At 45.1% G+C, this 19362-nt stretch overlaps 1 protein-coding gene across 2 annotated transcripts in view; it reads right to left on the bottom strand.

Moving 5' to 3' along the window:
• TMEM231 (transmembrane protein 231) overlaps positions 1–19362 on the bottom strand; it is a 183478-nt gene that overhangs the window by 35877 nt on the left and 128239 nt on the right. For both annotated transcript variants that reach the window (XM_086945467.1, XM_086945466.1), the window contains one exon: positions 8197–8302. In XM_086945467.1, coding sequence (XP_086801593.1) covers positions 8197–8302 — 106 coding nt within the window. The remainder of the gene's footprint in view (positions 1–8196; positions 8303–19362) is intronic.

Genomic DNA, 19362 nt, shown 5'->3' on the forward strand with positions numbered 1-19362 from the left:
CATTTCTTTCTGCAATTGGGATCTCTTCTATGAAAAAAAGATTTCTATCAAATATATATATATATATGCACTCCACCCTGAGCGTTGGTCTGTGACAGGGTGTTGAAGTGGCCCGATGATGAAGCATGCCACTATTTAGCGGGTGAGGGCACATTTAACAACCCTATGGGCTTTCTTCCTTTACTGTCTTCATGTCACATATTCCCAGATCCCAACTAGAGTAACTGGGAGTCTACCCTTTTTTTGTCCTTCCCAATCGGTGTGTCCATAAAAGTACTTGAGGAGTCATCTCACCACGTGCTCTTATTGATGAGTCAGGCTTTGCAGGTCCACAACTTCATTGTCCACGCCTGGAAGGTGCTCTATTAAGAGCTGGATCTAATGTCAGATGACCGAGTGCCAAATCAAATGTGTGAACACGGACAGCTGGAACAAGTGGGTACCCACTTGTTTTTGGATGTAATACATTCTGGTCATGTTCTAACTCCAGGCTAGGCTAGACACTCTTGGTTCGAATGATCACATAAAACCTGTCAGCTCTAGAAAGTTGATGGGGCACTTGTTTTTCCTGCTTCCAGGTACCCTGAACACAAGTCATTCAGATGTTATGTTATATGGTCTCTTTTATAGCGCACGGCTACTCCGAGGAGTGTCCCGGCACTTTGGCAAAGAGAACTGGAAAAGAGTACACAACGCAGCAACTCACAAAGGGCCGAAAGAATATTATTGAGAGAAAAGCCAGGTCTTCAACTCCTTTCTGAAAGAGAACAAACTGTTGGCTTTTCTTAGGGAAACAGGAAGCTCATTCCAGCACCGAGGTGCCAGGTATCGAAAGGAGCGACCTCCAATACGTGCGCGTCTGATGGGGGGGGGGGGGGGAACAACGGCTTTGGCCAACAAGGCCGACCGTAGAGTCCTCCTAGGCATGTAGAAGGCCATGCGCTTCCCGATGTATTTAGGGCCAATCGAATGAAGGGCCTTAAAAGCAAGGGTCAAAACCTTAAAAGTAATTCTCTTAGAGACAGGAAGCCAGTGCAGTCTCTTGAGCAACTCCTAGGCTTTTGCCCTGCGCTGAAGACCAAAGATGGCTCTTGCAGCAGAATTATGCACGATCTGCAGACGTGCTAGAAGATATTTGGGCAGACCGAGGTAGAGGGCATTCGCGTAGTCCAAACGCGAGCCTATCAAGGCCTGAACAATGATTTTTTTATGGTGCAGAGACAACAACGGGAGAAACTTCCGCAGCATTTTCAAAATGCCGAAGCATTTCCCGGACTGCCCAATTATCTGGGGTCCGAACAAAAGGCCGTCATCGAACAGAACGCCAAGATTTTTGGCTTTTGAAGAGGCATCGTCAGGAGGAAACATGTCCAGAGGCCACCATGTCTTCCAACTGGGATCAGGCGGACATCCGAAGAAAAGCAACTCCGATTTATCGGAGTTGCATTTCAGACTGTGCCGCTGAAACCAGTCAAAAACAGCGCCCAGGCATTCTTTGATCGACTACCATCAAAGGCCTCACCCTTATTACACGTAAAAAGGAGCTGGGTGTCATCAGCATAAGATATGATCCGGGCACCAAAGGATTCCGCCACCGCCGCCAGAGGGGCCATATAGATATTAAAGAGGGTGGGGCTCAGGATAGACCCCTGAGGAACCCCCACCTCCAGCGGCGGCATTTCAGCGGAGAACGGAGGTGCCCAGACCGCTTGTCGGCGGCCGGTCAGAAATTACTTAAACCAGTTCCACACCGTTCCACGAAAGCCGATCTCCCAGAGTCTTAAAAGGAGACCGTCTTGGGGAACGGTGTCGAAAGCCGCCGACAAATCCAACATGACCAAAATAGCCTTACCCCCAGAGTCAAGAGTCTCTCTGATGGCATCGGTGATCTCGAGAAGGGCTGTCTCCGTGCTAAGATTAGCACGGAAACCCGATTGAGAATCATGCAAGATGTTATTGCTCTCGATAAAGCTGGAGATGGAGAGATGCACATGCTTCTCAGTCACCTTTGCCAGAGCAGGGAGAAGGGAGATCGGCCTATAATTGGCATGGATAAGGGGATCCAGAGTGGGCTTCTTAAGCAGCGGCAAGATCAGGGCATGTTTCCAGGCCTGAGGTACCTCTCCCGTGATCAGGGAGGAATTAAGCAGCGGATTAAGCAAGGTGTTAACTGCAGGCGCTACTCTCCCCAGGCATTTCGCTGGACAAGGATCGAGTGGCGAGCCGGATTTAAGCCGAGACAGGAGATCAAGAGAAGTAGCAGAAGACATAGGAGGAAAAACAGAGAGAAAAGGACCTTTCCCTTCCAGTGAAAAGGGTAAAGTGGTCAAGTGGCTAGCAGCTGAAATAGGGCTAGCATAGGGGAAAGAATCCTGAATGGATTTAATTTTATTTATGAAAAAATCACCAAGCTGGCTGATCCAAGCTTCGGTGTGAGAATGGGAGGGCATACTCAAAGAAGGGGAGGAGAACTCTTTTACTATCCTAAAGATTTCTTTACTCATGTTTTCAGCTTCATTAATTCTACGCTCCAGGTATACTTTTTTTCCATCCATAATATGTTTATGATAAAGCCTAATAGCATCCCTATATTTTACTTTATCACCAGGGTCATACATAAGCCGCCAAGCTCTTTCAGCCTTCTTACAGTCTTGGCGCATCTTACCAAGAGAGGGAGTAAACCAAGGGGCCAAGGCATGCCTACCCGCAGACTTGGCTGGCTTTCCAGGGGCTAACTCCTCAAATCTGGCTATCAGCCACTTCTGGACCAAATCAAGATTTTCCTCCAAATTACCAGATAGCTGACAGGGATGACGGCGGAGAGCATCAGACAGCATTTCCGCCGAAACCTGATGAAATGGCCGGGCCACCCCTCTAACATCTTTCAGCGATCTTGGGCAAGTCATAGCAGAGGAAGGAATACGAAAATGAATTAAAAAGTGATCTGACCATAGGACTGGAAGCGGCGGGGACACGTCAATCGGCCTAGTAGAAAGTATCTGGTCAATAGTATGGCCTTTAATATGGGTGGGACTGGTGATGTAGGGGACCAGCCCTAACGAAGAGGCAATGTCCTGCAACCTAATAGTATCAGGATCCGCTGTATTATCCATGTGAAGATTCAAATCTCCCAATAAAATGCAGTGCTCGGATCTAAGGCAGGGCACGGAGAGCGCCGCCTGCAGTTCATCAAAAAAAGAGCCGAGGGGACCAGGTGCTTTATAGATAAGGATCCCTGCACATGCTTGACAGGGAGATAGCCGAAGGGTAAAACCTAAGGCTTCACAGCCCGCGATGTTATCAACGGGAAAAGTTGTGCAAGGGAAACGCTTATCCACAATCAGTGCCACACCCCCGCCCCTGCCTACCACTCTATCCCTCCTAAAAATAGTGTAATCCGGAGGTATGGCAGTCACCAGATCTGGACCAGAGCACTCTCCCAACCAGGTCTCAGTTAGAAACAGACAGGATGTTTTAGAGTCCGACAACAAGTTCGAGATGTCAATGGAATGTCTACTGAGGGCTCTGGTATTAAGGAGAGAACATTGATTGTACGTAAGTGGGCTCTCGAGTAAGATTCCCTCCTGATCAGGAATGCGCCAGCCGCAAGCCGAGCAGCCCTTCCTAAGTGTTCGTCCACCCGGGAAGACATGATGGCATTTAGTGGTATGTCTTCGCAACGCAAATAGCTCCGTGGAAGAATAGGAGAGCATAATGACAGGAAAAGCAAACACGCCCCCAAAAATATGATTAGAGAAACGAAAGAGGCAAGCAGTCCTGCCTCGTCCGCCTCCGAGACGCTGACGAGCGCAGACGGGCAGGACTCTGGCACGACTCAGGCGCAGGGAGGGCGCTCCCGCTGCGCGTCACCGCTGCGCGCAAGGAAGAGTGCTTTAAACAGCCTGCGCTCTGAGTCCACGAGCGCAGGGACGCTCCAAGATGGCGGCGATACTTCCCTTCCTGATCCAAGATGGCGCTCCCCGCCCACAACCTCCCCGGAACCGGGCCTGCAAAACAGCAGTGAGGTTTCTGAAGAATTATGGTACAGGTAAGGGGCAGGACAGGGTCGCTAAAAACAAGGGTAACTCGAAACAAAAAAATAAAGTAAATAGAAAAACGGGCAATTTAAAATAAACAGACAGCGCTCTAAGCGTGCGCGACCAGCACAGAGGCGCTGAGGCAGACTCTAGCCACAGGTCACCTTCACCAGGCTGACCCCCTCACTAACCGCGCCTTAAATAGCCTGCTCTCTGAGTCCACGAGCGCAGGGACGCTCCAAAATGGCGGCGATACTTCCCTTCCTGATCCAAGATGGCTCTCCCCGCCCACAACCTCCCCAGAACCGGACCCGCAAAACAGCGGTGAGGTTTCTGAAGAATTATGGTGCAGGTAAGGGGCAGGACAGGGTCGCTAAAAACAAGGGTAACTCGAAACAAAAAATTAAAGTAAATAGAAAAACGGGCAATTTAAAATAAACAGACAGCGCTCTAAGCGCGCGCGACCAGCACAGAGGCGCTGAGGCAGACTCTAGCCGCAGGTCACCTTCATGTTTTCCCCCACCCTGTAAGTGGGACATCAAGAGTAGTGGTCACCTGAGGCAGAAGGTCCAGAAATTAGCTGTCTAGGAACAGGTTCTTTGTCCACCGTTTCAAATTCTGCAGAACTCTGTGTTCTACCAACAGTAGATCTTCCCATTGACCAGTCCCTTGGGACCAATGCCTAGACAAGACACTCCTGTAGGGAAAGCATGTGCTGCTGAGAATGTGGCAATTATGGTGATCCAGTAGGCCATCACCCCCAACAGTTTCATGATCATTTTCACTGTCTGATTATGTGATGTCTGAAAAACAGGAAGCAGCCTCCTCTCTAGGTTAGGACAGGGTTTCCAGCCTCAGAGATTAGAACTGCTAGTCACAAGGTCTGCAATTGCTGAGAGTGGAGATAGGATTTGTTGGCGTAGATGGTTACTCCTAGTCTGTAGAGAAGCGACAAGGCTGCCTGACTATTGGCCAGGTATTTCTGATGGCTGCTGCTCTTTAACTGCCAAACATTCAGATACTGAAATACAAGAAGGGTGCTGCAGCACAGATGTACTACAGCCACTGCTAGACACTTGGTAAAGACTCTTGGACCTGTTGTGACCTTAAAGGTAGAATGATATTGTTGTCCACTCATCAAAAACCTGAGGGAGCAATGGTGTGCCAGATGAATGGGGTGTAAAGTAGGACTCCTTGAGATGGAGGGTTGCCATGTGATCTGTGTAGAGCAGTGGAATAATGTTCTGCAGGGTTCTCATCTTGAAATGCTCAGACAGGAAGTATTGATTTAGTGGCCTGAGGGAAAAGATAGGATATACCATGCCATTTATCTTGTGAATGAGGAGGAACAGGGAGTATACCCCTTGATACCACTGGTGAGGGGACACCAATTTGATGCTATCTTTCTTGAAAGGTGCTTGTATTTCCTCTTGCAGCAGTCATTGATAGTCCTGATTGAGTACATAACGGTAAAGTGGTGATTGGTGGTGTGAAACTCCAATCAGTATTCTTGCACTATTACTGACATGACCCACTTCTCAGAGGTTAGTTTCTCCCACTAGGGAAGGAATAACTACATTCTCTCCCAGGCAGATTCTGTGTGAAGAAGAGGGGGGGGGGGGCAGTGGTGGGGGCAGGTAGGCCACTGCTTGGCAATGGAGGATCCCTTTCGACTGTTGCCCCCAACGTTTCCTAAGGTATAGGACTTCTGGAACGGACCCTCCTGATAGGGCTGATGCTACAGAAACCCAGAAGGCTGAAATGCGGTTACAGATTTCACACTCTTTCGTTCCTTTTGGCACTGAAATCCAGGCTTGGTATGTTGCATTTGGAGTGTAGTATCAGTGTCTTTGTTATCCTTTCCAAGAACGTGATCCCTTGAGGTCTGAAGAAGTACTTGTCATTTAAGGGGACATTGAGATGATGTTGTTGGACTTCTGAACAGAATCCAGAGACAGTCAGGCAAGCATGTCAATGGAGGATGATGCTGGTATTCACCTTCCTCAAGGCAGTGGTCAGCCGTGTCTAGCAGACAATGGATATTTACTTTCAAGATGATCTTGCTCTTTTGCACTAGCTTCCTGCTGCATTAGTAGTATGCCTCTCGTAGATGCTGGACTACTGCTCCATCTCTATCAGAATTTGCTATATGCCACTGTTTTGCCACTCCCACCGCAGCTTGGTTTCTAGCACCGTCAATTAGGTGTCTTGCTTTGTCAGGAGGGGAGAGCAACTCTTGTGCTTTGTACTAACTCTCTCAGGCAAACTGTAAGAACAACAAATGAGTCCGGAAGTGCATGACTGCTAATGAAGATTGGCTTATTCGGTATGTCTTGTATTTTTTCTCAGTTCTGGGTGTCACCAATCTAGCTCTTTGAAGTTCTCAGCTATGAACTTAGTCAAGGACCTAAGCATTGGCACACATTGAATGGACTTTTCGGTTTTAGATATGGTCTCAACTAAAATGTCAGCTGCTCTTTGAATGATGGTGTGGTAGATGGTTGTGTTGTTGTATGGTGCATCCTTCACTCGGTAGGACTCAAGGTTAGCAGCATCCTGAATGTCAACATTGTAGGCCTACCAAGGATCCTCCCCATTATCTTTGTAATTGTGTTAAGGCCGGGGTCCTAAGGGTCGAAATGGCTCTTATGATCAGAGTCAGTTTTCATGTGGACGGAGTCCTGAGGTGATAGTGACTTCTGTGGCGACTGGGGTTGTGGGGAAATGGGGATCGGTGGATGCGATGGAGCTAGGCTGATATGTTGCTGCGTTCACTTTTTGGGGAAAGGCTCCAAGCTCTTGACTCCAGGGTTCTCCAGAGTGGAGATGGCCTCTCGATGCACAGGGGGCTCAGGGGCAGTGGCTGAAGAAAAGAGTTGAGGCCCCTTTCTCGGGTCTCGATGTTCAGCTCTATTGAGAGCTGTGCTCAGCCTCCATGTGAGACTTTTTGAGATCAAACCCAAGCTGAGGCGATATTCAGATGTTGGTAGAGGTGTGGTGTGTTGTGTTTGATGTAGCCTTTGTCTTGGATGCAGGTTTCCCTGAAGCTTGTCTTTCCTCAATGTTGAAGACCTCAGAGGAAAGTGTTTCAGAATTGTGTTCTGCTTGATCCACCAGGCATCTGGATTGGCCTTCTCTGTCAGAGTAAGTTCCATCGAGGTCTTCGAATCTGTACACTGGTGTTGGCTCTGGGTGGTTGTGAAGCAGCACTTTAATACACACAGTGACGTTCTCTTCTATAGTGGATTGTCTTCCTATTTTTAAATGGCTGGCAGGCCTGACAGGTTGATTCCTCCTGGTCCAAAGAAAAGCAGAGATTGCAAACTAGGAGATGGTCCAACAACGGGAACTTAGAATTGCACTTTGGGCAAAACAGGAGTGTGTGTTTTCCTTACAGAGTCATTCTCATATGCAGCGATGGCTAGGAAAATCATCCTAGTCGGTCCCAGTTGAATATGAGGCGCTGTTGAAAGTGGGTCTCTCAAACCTGTAGCTGTCGATTCCAATCACTAGAGCCAAATGGATTTTGATTATAGCTTGATGGTCCTTGAGCTTGAGAAATACATCTGAACCCAATGATGGACTAAAAACAACCTGAGGTGGAGTCTTTGTCTTGGTGTACTGTATGTTTTGGGGCAGGATCATGAGGTATCAAGACACCTACACTTTGAAGAAAAACAACTTGCAAATGTCCCCACCCAACACTAGATGGCAGGAGTCTGCTGCGCATGTGATCTACAGAAAAACATACTACAAACAAAAATTCACACAGGTATAAGGTGATCAAGAACTAGAGAGTTCCATAAACGTAAGTAGTTAGCTTTCAAGTTCTCTGCACACACCTGTCAATGTTCTCAGCGTTAATAGCCAGTAAGCAGCAAGGACATAATTGATACACAAGCTCCTCAACTGAGAACACCCCAGTGCTGCGAATCAGTGCATGGCAACCAGAGAGTGCATTCTGACTGTTCACACTAGGATTGCAAAGGCATACCTGGAACCTTGATGTACTGGAATTAGGACGTATCTGAATAATGCGTATAGTATATGAAAAGTTCTGAAATCCACACAAGAAACTCAGCCTTAAAGGGTCAAAATCTAGCAATACAGTAGAAAGAAGCTTCACTCAGTTAAAGTCAATAACATAGCAAAAGGATATGAAATTGTTTCCACTGGATATCGAATAAGCACATTTATCACAAATGGGGCATTTGCAGATCTTCCTCCAAGCCATATCATAGTCGAGTCGGACAGCACAGTTGTCACTATAAAAAAAATGTTTTGTACTTACTTTCCCAATTCCAATAATCAAACATTAAGCAGAAACTGAAAACGCAATTTTTTCTTAATGCTTTATCTGGATCTCCCCTTTCTCTGTCAAATTCACATCCCTGTACATAATAAGTAATTTTTGTCCCAATCATGGGTTGAAAATGAATTCTGCTTCAGCAATAGCTAATGGTAACATATAGGAAAGGTGCCAATCTGAGGATCGGCTTTTTTCTCCAGAAAGGGCAATTTATTTTGCAAGTAAAATCAGATTAATAACAAGCACTGCCAAAGCTAACATATTCAGCTTGCCTGAAAGCTTATAAATGCACAAAGCAGCAACAGAGTTGTAATATTACTCCGTGTATATGAGAAACGAAATTATACAACCAATGTGCCAACAACATGATAGAAGTCAAAAGTAAAGTGTAACAATCCGTGATATGCCATAACGCCATATCTCTGTATGGAGATAGTTTGTGCTACTATAGATGCGAGAAACAGTGGAGACCAAACAACAAAAATATTGTGGTTCTATTAATAGCATTACAATGTGAACAATGATTGATAAACATGTTGTGAAGGATATTCACATGCAAAAGAAACATTTATGCATTTATTTTGGGTGCTCCTTCCCCCCTCCCCCCCACCCCACACTTATGGTGCCTCACGTCTCTTGCTCCACTAGCAAATCTTTTGCACACCCTGTTTCACAAAGCATCACAAATCCTCCAGTTTCAACATGCTAATATGTTAAAGTCTATACTTTCTCGACTATTCCCCAACAGGCTTTGCTAACAGTCCTTTTGTATGCATGTATTTATTGTATTATATTTTTCTTGGTTCACCTATATTTTTCTTTGCATATGTTTTCCATAGTTTTGATGAATTCCTGGTACATTAGTTTAGAGGATTATCTAACCTGCACAGTAGAGCAACAGTATGCTCCACTGCCTTGCATAAGCAGTTACCAGGCATCATTGTGAGTTACCACAGTAAGGAAAACTTAGGATGGACATAACTAGTGCTTGAAGTGCAGTTCCAAACTACAGAGGGAAGGCAGAAATATTTTTGGTATTAACATACTTTTTTGTAATGCATTATTGAAAGGTGTGGAATCAAGGGTAACACCTAGTAACTTTATCATGTTTGAAAAACTACAAACCATGGCTTCAACAATGTTCGTGGCTTGCTTATAAAGAATACTCGGATTTCCAAAACCCATATCAGAGAAAAACTACTGTTAAGAGATCATTCTGAAAAACTGGTTCTGCTTCACAGGTTTTTTCGCCCAAGCTCTGTTATATTCTTGTCAGTCTTTCAGATTGGACAAACCGTTTCAAATTAATGCATTTTATTTTATTAGGGGCATTTTTATAGGGGTGATTTGACCTGAGAGTGCAAAGGAACACTTTACACAACAACAAGGTGATATGGCTTGATTGCAAGATTCTAGGGTTCAAGGGGAAACAGTTACATACCCTAGAGGAATATCTCTGAGAGTTGTCAAGTACGGAGAGCTCACCTAGGGGAGGCAGGAAAACACTGAAAAGATGAACTTTTAGATCTTTCCTGAAGAGTACTAGAGAAGGAGGTAGCCTGAGGTACAGCAGTAGCTCATTCCACAGTCTTGGAGCACCTGTACAAAAGGCCTACTTCCAGGCACTGTCCTAGACAGCCTCTAGAGTTTTAAGTCTGGTAACACAAGTTCAGTGACTGGAATGACCACCATCAGAAATGTGGGATTTTCTTGCCCGATAATGGAATGTGTTTATGTGAATGGCCTTGAAAAGCACATGTCTACAATACGATGTAAAGCAGATGGGGAAAGCAGTTTCAGAGGTGGTGGTGAAGAGTTGTGATTTCATAATGGACAGGAGTCTGCAGCACAGAACATGAAAGTAATGGGAGAAAGTTTGGGGGACATGGAGCGAATATAGAGGGTACGGGCGACTAGATGCTGACAGTGGAACCCCGGGGTGGGTGGGGCTTTGAGGATGGCATGTGTATGCTGTAATTTTTGGGCCGTAAAAGCGACACACTTCCAAGATTGGGAAATACAGACCAGACCTCCGATATACCAATGTTAACTGTGTATGTAACAACTGGCAACCCACTCTTCATCATATGATGTACGAAGCCTATGTTTTTCAATAAAAGATTTATATATAAAAAAAACATAAAAGTGAGTTTTTTTTTTAATTAATCTAGCCATTCAGGCAGAGGCTGGTGTCTTTGAAAAAATAAGGGAATTGGCACAGCAATACAGAGAGGGAGAGAAGCCTTAAAGGTTCATGTTGTCAAGCCATGCTTGGAATCCGTTAGGAGAGTGCACTAAATATTAAAATCAATTCTTTCTGTATGTTTGCAAACAGAGCAGTGGCTGGGTTAAGCCATTTACACTCTGGCAACATGGAAAAACCAGTGCAGGATGTATGCTAAATGCTAAATTCAAGCAATATATAGTAAAGCTGCTAATGAAGGCCTTCCCAGAACAAATGACATTAATTTGATTACCGCAACAACAGGTTAAGCTGAGGCCAGATGCTACATAGGCCTTAATTAGGATGTCTGTTATTAAGCATTCGACAGCTTGTCGGATGCTTACTAACTGACATCCTTGGTTTAAATTCCGACCACCGTATTACAATTACGGCGGTTGGAATTCAAACCAGCCGGTCAATCTGGCTGGTTTCCGACGGGCTCATCAAGGAGCCCGTCAGCCAGTCGGAAACCGAACATCATCCATTACGGACAGCATTTCCGCCGTCAGGATTATGATGTCTGTTTCCAACAGGCTTTCTATGTCGAGCTTTCCGACATGGAACACCTGTCTGAAAGAGTCATTGGAGACCCCTAGCAGGGCCTCCGGTAGGGGGCCGAGGGGGGCGGCTCTTAATACCTGCACCGTGTGGCAGGCACCATGAGGTGCCTGCCACACGGTGCAGGGATTTACTGTGACTCCCTTTTCTCTATAGGAGCTTGTGCTACGGCTGGTTTCGACCACCGCACACGCACCCATAGGTAAATGGGAGTCTGCGACCTCACCATGTGCAGTTCAATCGTAATTAGCCCTAAATCTTAATTGCAATTTTCGGACCGCCGACCTGACGACCTGAGGTTGATCGGTTCCGAAACTTTAGGGATGTCTGTCAGAGGCAACTCCGACCGACATCCGAATTAGGGCCATAGAGTCACTGGTGCAAGTCTATGCATTTCTGCTTTGGCTACATTTCCTCACACTCTTAGCAGCAGTCTACTTGAGTTTCTCAGTCATGGGTTTTTGGCGAGAATCCGTGGTGCAGAAATGAGCACCATATTGGGAAGTGAAAGAGCTACAGGGATGGGAAGTGGAGGAGCTATAGGGAGGGAAGAGGGACTGTGGAGCTGTGGGAATCTAATTGAACAAGGGAAGAAGGTAGTTAGGAAACCAGAGTCACAATATGGTCTTTATTTATCGAATATGATGTCAGCTGTGATATGTTTTTAGGAGAAGTACTTTGCTTATTGGGATCAGAGGATTCCGAAGCCATTTGGAACATGGTATTTCTGATTTAGATTATAAACACACAATGATTCACAGTTTTAATTTGTAATCCATATGTCGCCGTTTTGAGGTCAGGTTACAATCATGAGTGTAACAATTTAGATCGCAATGATGCCTCAAAGAATGAAAAGTTGTTCCTTTTAAGACCCAAATGTTCACACACATTTTGGGTGACTATTATCAGCCGAATACTTGCCCTTTCAAGGGTTGGTTATCATGGAAGGAGAGTCGAAAGAATGCTGAACCTTGAAGTTGACAAGTGTATTACTTTGCTCGTTATCAATACTTTAGACAGCCATAAGTAACTGTGGGACAATATTTACTACTGACTTTTTGGTCATTTCGCATTTACTACTATCAGGGTGCCAGTCAACAAAATACTCAATCATGGTTTGTGCCCATGCTATCTGTGCACCAAGTTTAAGCCAGTCTTGATTTAAAAAAAAAAAAAAAAAAGTCTCCAAGGTGATGGTTTTCTGGAAGAACCGCGCTGAGTGTCCAAGAATGTTCGACCTCCAGGAAATATGATATTACATCTGATATTCCCAGAAGTCCTTGAGGAACCCCTGGTGCTGTGTAAAGGACTCATTGCAGGAGACAGAGGGCTTAGCACAAGTTACTTTATCTAACAAAAAGCAAACAAGCAGTGACAGGAAGTCCTACGATCTGACTGAAGCCCAGACAAGTGCAACACCCATCAATCAATCAAATCATAATTTCCTCCTTGAAATGCCCTCACACCACTACAGACCTGCAGCTAACCACAGATCAAGATGCAGACTTAATACTAACTGAAAACCTGGATCCAGCTTAACATAAACATGGCTGGATGAATCATCTTAATTTGACTTAGCTCTCCTCATTCTACTAGATTACCCAATCATACAAATTGAATAGGAAGAGAAAATGGAAGGACAAGGGGCTATCTATACTATAACTCCATTCACGTTTGAGAACTGCAAAACAATCTTGTGCAAACTAGTAAGCTTGTTGATCAAACTAAAAAATGATTTACCCAAACCCCTCAAATATTCACATTATTTACTCCCTCCAGAACACATTTTGACTTTCCTAGAAGAGTTGGTGGAACAAACAACAATACAGTCACTTTAACCCTCCAACAATATCTTCTTTGAAGACTATAACCAACATTGGTCAGAGTCTCATTTCTCTCTATTCCTTGTCAATAATGACCTCAAAATAATAATAATAATAATAATAATAATAATAATAATAATAATAATAATAATAACTGAGTTTATAGAGTGCCTGGTTACACTAGGCTAGTGTGTTCCCGCGGCTACGATACGACCTAGCAAGCACCCCTCAGTGCCAATATTTCACCCCCGCAGCTACACAAACCAGGACTACTCTGTAGGAAAAAGATACGTTTTCAACTCTTTGCGGAACGCCATCTCTGAAGTCTACAGCCGGAGCATCGAAGGGAGTCTGTTCCAATGTTGTGCTGCCAGAAAGCGAAAGGAGTGCCCTCTCATCCTCACTCTTCTGATATTCAGGACCTTAACTTGCCCCATCCCGCTAGATCTCAGTTGCCGGGTTGGATTGTGTAAGGTTAGCAGGTTGTGGAGATAAATGGGCCCTTTCCTCTGTGTAATTCAATGACTAACACAAAGGGCTTTAAACAGCACCATTCCCTAATCTGTAGCCAGTGTAAAGTTTCCAGCGCCTTCTTAGAAGAGGCTCTCTTAGGCAGCATCAACACCAGGCAAGCCGTCGCATTCTGTATACGCTGCAGCCTCTGAATACACTTAGTATTCGCTCCCAGATAGAGGACATAGCCATAGTCCAGCCTCGATGTTACTAAGGCATGGACCATGGTTTTCCTGGCTGTAGTTGGTAATAGGTCCAGGGTCTTCCTGAGACCCCTCAGGATGCCAAAGCAAGTGCCTGTAACTCGTCTTGTGTGGAGCTCAAACGCGATCTTAGTTCAAGCCATACCCCCAAATTCCTAATTTGTTCACTAGGTGAGGGTAGAGGGCCCAACATCTGAGGCCACCAAAAGCAGATGTACACACCGACGGAGCCTTCCCGACGATCAACAACTCGTTTTTATTTCCGTTTAATTTGAGGCAATTATTGGCCATTCAGCCCGCCAGTTCTTTCAGACATAGTAAAATTATGGCTGCCTTGTCCTCGGGTTGTGTCAAAGCCACAACCAGTTGAGTGTCATCTGCATAGGACACGACTTCCACCCCAAATTTTTCTGTGATCTTGCCACTGGCGCTACATAAAGATTAAAGAGTCGGGCTGAGACTGGACCCTTGTGGCACCCCGTGTTTCAGGCGGATGTCTTTGGACCGATATGGTCCCTGTGCCACTTGAAAACTGCGGTTTTGCAGAAAAGACTCCAGCCAATCCCACGCTTTACCAGCCACCCCTCCTCTTTTTAGACACTGCAGCAACGTATGGTGCGCTACTGAGTCAAATGCGGCACTTTAATCCAGTAGAATTAATGCCCTTATCCACATATTTCCGTAAGGTCTCTGTTGACAAGAGCAGAGCTGACTCCGTTGAATGGAGCGCACGGAAGCCCGATTGTGTGGGATGGAAAAACTTGTGAGTGTCAATATGGGCTGTCAGCTGATTATTAACAACCTTCCCCGCGATCTTAGCGAAGTAGGGTAGGAGCAAAATGGGGCGCAAGTTGTCTAATTGCTCCATGCTGACATTATGCTTTCTTTTCATAGGGAGCACCACTGCCTCCTTCCAAGTTTTCGGCACCTTTCCTGAGCTAAAGGATAGCTCTAACAGGTGTCTAATATAAGGCTCTAAGATCTCCACGCTACCGCTCAGTACTTTAGGTGGTGCAGGATCTTTAGGGGAGCCAGATATGATCTTAGCAGCTATTTTGCTAAGAGAATCCCGAGAAGGGACACTGAAGGCCACTAGACACTCTGTCCCATTAAAGTAATGGGAGCCTCATCTGCCACGCACCCATCTCTTGCCGCAGCAGAGAAGGAGTAAATTCTGTCCACCTTATCTGCAAAGAACTCTGCCACCCGATTACAGGATTCCTCTGACCCTGTCACGGGTGCCGCAATGCTGGATAGGGCGGATGTTTCTTTAAAAACTTCCATATGCAATAAAGGCACAATTCTTCCATTAGCCTTAGAGGACCTTGTATGGAGAAAAACCTACAAGTACCTTTCGCCCTTCCACTTTTGAAAACTACTGTAATTAACCTTAAATCCAAAAGACCATAATCTGGTTCAGATAAACAAAAAATAATAATATGACCATGTTAGCAGCAAAAGTCTCATCTAACTTAACAACTCTTCTAGAACACAAAAGAAGGCACACAGCACAAAACTATGTCACAAGTACTAAATGACCTTGACCCGCAAATTCTAAAGGCAAAATTGCCTCAGTTTGGAGGTTCAGGGGGAGGCGAGAGAGAATAGGGGGGCAGGCATGACCGACTTTGGTGGCCCAGAAGGAGAGGCAAGCAAAGCAATTTTAGTGGCTCAGTGGGAGGAGGGCAAGCAGGACAGATTCCTTTTGCCAGGTGAAGATAAGGGGGAGAGGCTTTATCATCCAGGGGAGGGGAGAGTGCAGATTTGCTTGTAGGACAGATATGAGGTGAGAGGGTGGATGCAAAATGACTTCCTTCTGTCTTGCTTCTCTTTTCATGGTTGCTGCGCCATCCATGGCCTTGTTTTATTAGTGGGTGGGACGAGCCCTCTCACAAGAGCCCTGTGAGGGTTAGAGGGACACTCCAATTGCCAGCTCAGGGAACCTCTTTGTTTTCCTCGAAAATGTGCCAAGCCCATCTTTCCCTCCAAATAACATTTTGCTTCAACACATCGCTTCACATGCTATTGCGGCAAACCCAAAAAGTATACTAGGCGTCTCTATGTGGTAATAATATCAGGGCATTCCCTCACAAGAGCTAGGAAAATCTGAATTAGCTGCATCCCATTGGCAGGTAAAAGTGACATTTAGCACTCAAGCCCAATATGACAAACAGACTTAAAAAAATATAGGACATCTCAAATGTTGCAAAAGAATCTAACAGGGGAGGAATGAGAGGAAGAGTACATGGCTAAGAGAAAGTGAGAGGGATGGGTAGAGAAAGAAAAAGGGTCTGAAAAGGGAAAGGAGGAAAGAGCTACAGAGGGAGAGAGAGACGTGGCTAGACACCAATAGGCAAGTGTTACTAATACTTCACAGTGAGGAAAGACTAAAAGACAGCAAATTACAGCTCCAGGATATAAGGACCAAGCAAGTTGCCAAAGAAACAAATGATCCCATGTAGTCAGGATATTCTCACATCTGATTTTGGCATTCTACGGGCAGCTTGCTACTAGGAAACAGTCACTTTATTATTCAATTAACTGCTAAAAAGTTGTAATTATACACACTGGTAAATGCCACATGACTTACACTATACTAAAAAAACATAATGAAACTAATGAAATGAGCTAAGCTAATGAATAAGCTGTCCAGTACCACAGGCTGACTGGCGGACAGGAAATTGGGAGATTGCCAGAAAGAACAGCTCCTCAGAAGGGATGGCAGAATTAGTTATGATCCGCCATGTCATCAGATTAACTATCTTGGCTATGTCCTTGTATGCAATCATAGGGGCGATGTTCTGATACACTTGAAATTAAAACTATACAAATACCACCTGAAGTTTGAGACATTGTTTTAAATTGTGGGGATTCAAATCAGAATACACAGAAAAGTGTGTGTGAAGACTGCACTATCATGTCTGGTGGAGTGGAGGAGAGCCACAACCATCCAGGGTTTTATAGATTATAAACTCTGTATTGAGAATCTATGGGCTGGACTAGTAACAAGTGTTGACTTCTGTGATGGAAGAAGGAGCATCAAGAAGTTGGAAGAGACATGCTTCAAGAGTGATGGCAAAAACACATTTATGCATTACAAGAGAGGAAACACTCCGTTTGGTCAACCCACCAAAATGATGGTTGGAGTTATGGATCACACTTGACTGATCGGATCTGCAAATGATAAATAAATTAAGATGTGGGCTTTTGCACTTCTCAAGTGGAGGGACAATGAAGAAGTTGAGGGGTGTCTGACTATGAGCGGCCTCAAAAAACTCACAAACGTTTGAGCAACTGCGTAAACCTAGAGGCATGCACGCATCTGGGGATAGGGTTTAACTGGAGGCGCTGCTCAACTTCAAAATATTTTGAAAGGGTTGACATATGCTTTCTGGTTTGAAAATATGGAATGGGAAAGGGAATGTCTGTGTTGCTGGCACTTTGTTTTGCAAATATGGTATTGAGACTTCATACTATCATGTGCAGAAGTCATCACTTCATATGGTCTTGAAAAGATGTTGCCCAAAGGACTGGATAGTGACTTGATCATGGTTAGAACATGGAACAGTGCCCTGAACAACAAGACAAAGTGAGGACTGGTTTTGAAGACCATTAAACGTCTTAAATCAGCAAAGCCAATGCTGCAAGAAATGCTTTTGCTGGGTCCAATCTACTCTTTCCTAGATACCATTGTTACACAAATGTACTGCCTGGAGGATTCACCAGAGGCACTCGAAGAGTTGTCATTCTATTTCAGGGGGTTGGGAGTTCTCCTATTAAGCTGCAGACCATTCAATTAGATAGAGGTGGACTATGTGTCATGGTTTTTGGGATACTTCACACTCTGGTCTAGACGCTACTGAAGGAGCATGTGCCTTGACCTCTGTCAGTTAAGTTTCATGTTGTTTTGAAAGCACTACTGGACTAGAGCTCCACGAGACCGACAGTGATAGTGGAATAGACAAACAAAAAGTGGTAACTGAGAACACAAAAGAACAGTATTACAACAAAATTCTAAAAACAAAAGTAATTCGGTTTAGAACATGTTTCTATTTGGTGTAAAGAAACACAGGGGAAAAAGCCCATCGTCCATAAAGCCAACAATTATTTCGTCTCTCTGGACTTTCTCAAGGCCTTTGTAGAAGAGGTCATGAGTAAAAAGCATGTGTTGTGAGATAAAGTATATTCCAATATAATTGGCAACAGGTAAGTCATCATTAGAGGAAGTAGGAGTAGTGGATGTGATAGCCCATATTAATAAAGTATATCCTTAAGCATATGAGCCCAAATTAGGGATATGTCCCATAAATGGTATTGTAGTAGCAGCACCATACATTCATTATCTACAGGCACAATCATTATATATTCCTACTTCAATTATCGGATATGCTACAGTCCTTTCCACAGCTACCATCATTGTTGCACAGATAGTGAGATACAGTAATGAAATAGATCCAATTCTGGATCGCTTTAGCACAAACCAGGGGATAAGCAATAAACAAACACTGCAGGCGGATTTTATCACTTCAAAGGCATCCGGCGATGTATGCAGATGATGGACCCCAGCTATAAATCAACACACTTTCAATTCACATTGCCACAAGTCATTTTCCTGCAGCACCTACTTGCTGATGCCTACCTCAGACCTACACCTGACAGCCAATGCTTGAATCTTGGAAAGAGGCCTATCTGATCTCTTCCCAGTTAAAATGTCCATAGGACAGAGACCTCAAGGGCTGAGGCATATGATGTATAAATGTTTGACGATTGAAGAAAGCCCATTTGATGAATATGCTATGTGAAGAAAGGGACTTGCACATTAAAGTAAATATGGGCTCAGAATCCTCGCTACGGATCAGATGACCAACATTAAAACCAGTCCTACAGGGCAAAGCTACATCTGTTTAAGAAGACTGGAGAAGGACAAGGAGAGGGTGGTGGTAGATTAGAGGCTTTGCTACGTGACAAAAAAAGCAGGTGTGCAGTGAAGCAGTGAATGAGGATGACTTGAGGGCTTTATTGAAACTTAAGTCTTGCCTAACACAGATGAACTTAGATGCAGGTAAGGTGTGCTAGATGGCATCCAGGGATGTGTATGAGAGTGTGACGGGTCCGGCGGACAAGAGTCGACTATCTCAACGGACTGGTGGTCCGCCACCCCCCTCTCACCTTGCCCATTTTCCCCACAGCTTCAACCTTGTCCGTGGAACGAGGAACCAGAGTCAGGATGGCCGGAGGACAATACCACGTTCGGCTCCTTTAAGACCGCGGACCTGGAAGATGAGACCCCGCCCCTTGAAAGCATCGTCACAACAAAAGGCGGAAGTAAGGAAGAGAAGACAGACGGCGTTTCCCTGGAGTTAGCAGACATCGAGGAAGACGGAAGGCGGTATCCTGAATCCACGGAGACCGAGAGCGACACGCCAGGAGGCCAACGGTTTAACGCTTCGCCCCGCCACACTCCCACGGGAGGAGCGTGGCTACAAGAGGTACGGGGCCGGGTCGCGGGTTGGGTCGGGCGTAGGAGGCAACCCCGTGTGTAAATGTGTACAGCCCTATGTACAGTATCTTGCCTGAGCACGAGCACTCCTAACACACCCCTTTGAGTAAAATCGTGCACCTTATCACGGATGCTTTTCCCTCACTCCCGGCCCTTACGAGTGTACCCAGTGTTATTAGTGTCTGATCCACATTT

The sequence above is a fragment of the Lissotriton vulgaris genome, chromosome 12 (assembly GCF_964263255.1).
Source record: "Lissotriton vulgaris chromosome 12, aLisVul1.2, whole genome shotgun sequence".
Classification (NCBI taxonomy): domain Eukaryota; kingdom Metazoa; phylum Chordata; class Amphibia; order Caudata; family Salamandridae; genus Lissotriton; species Lissotriton vulgaris.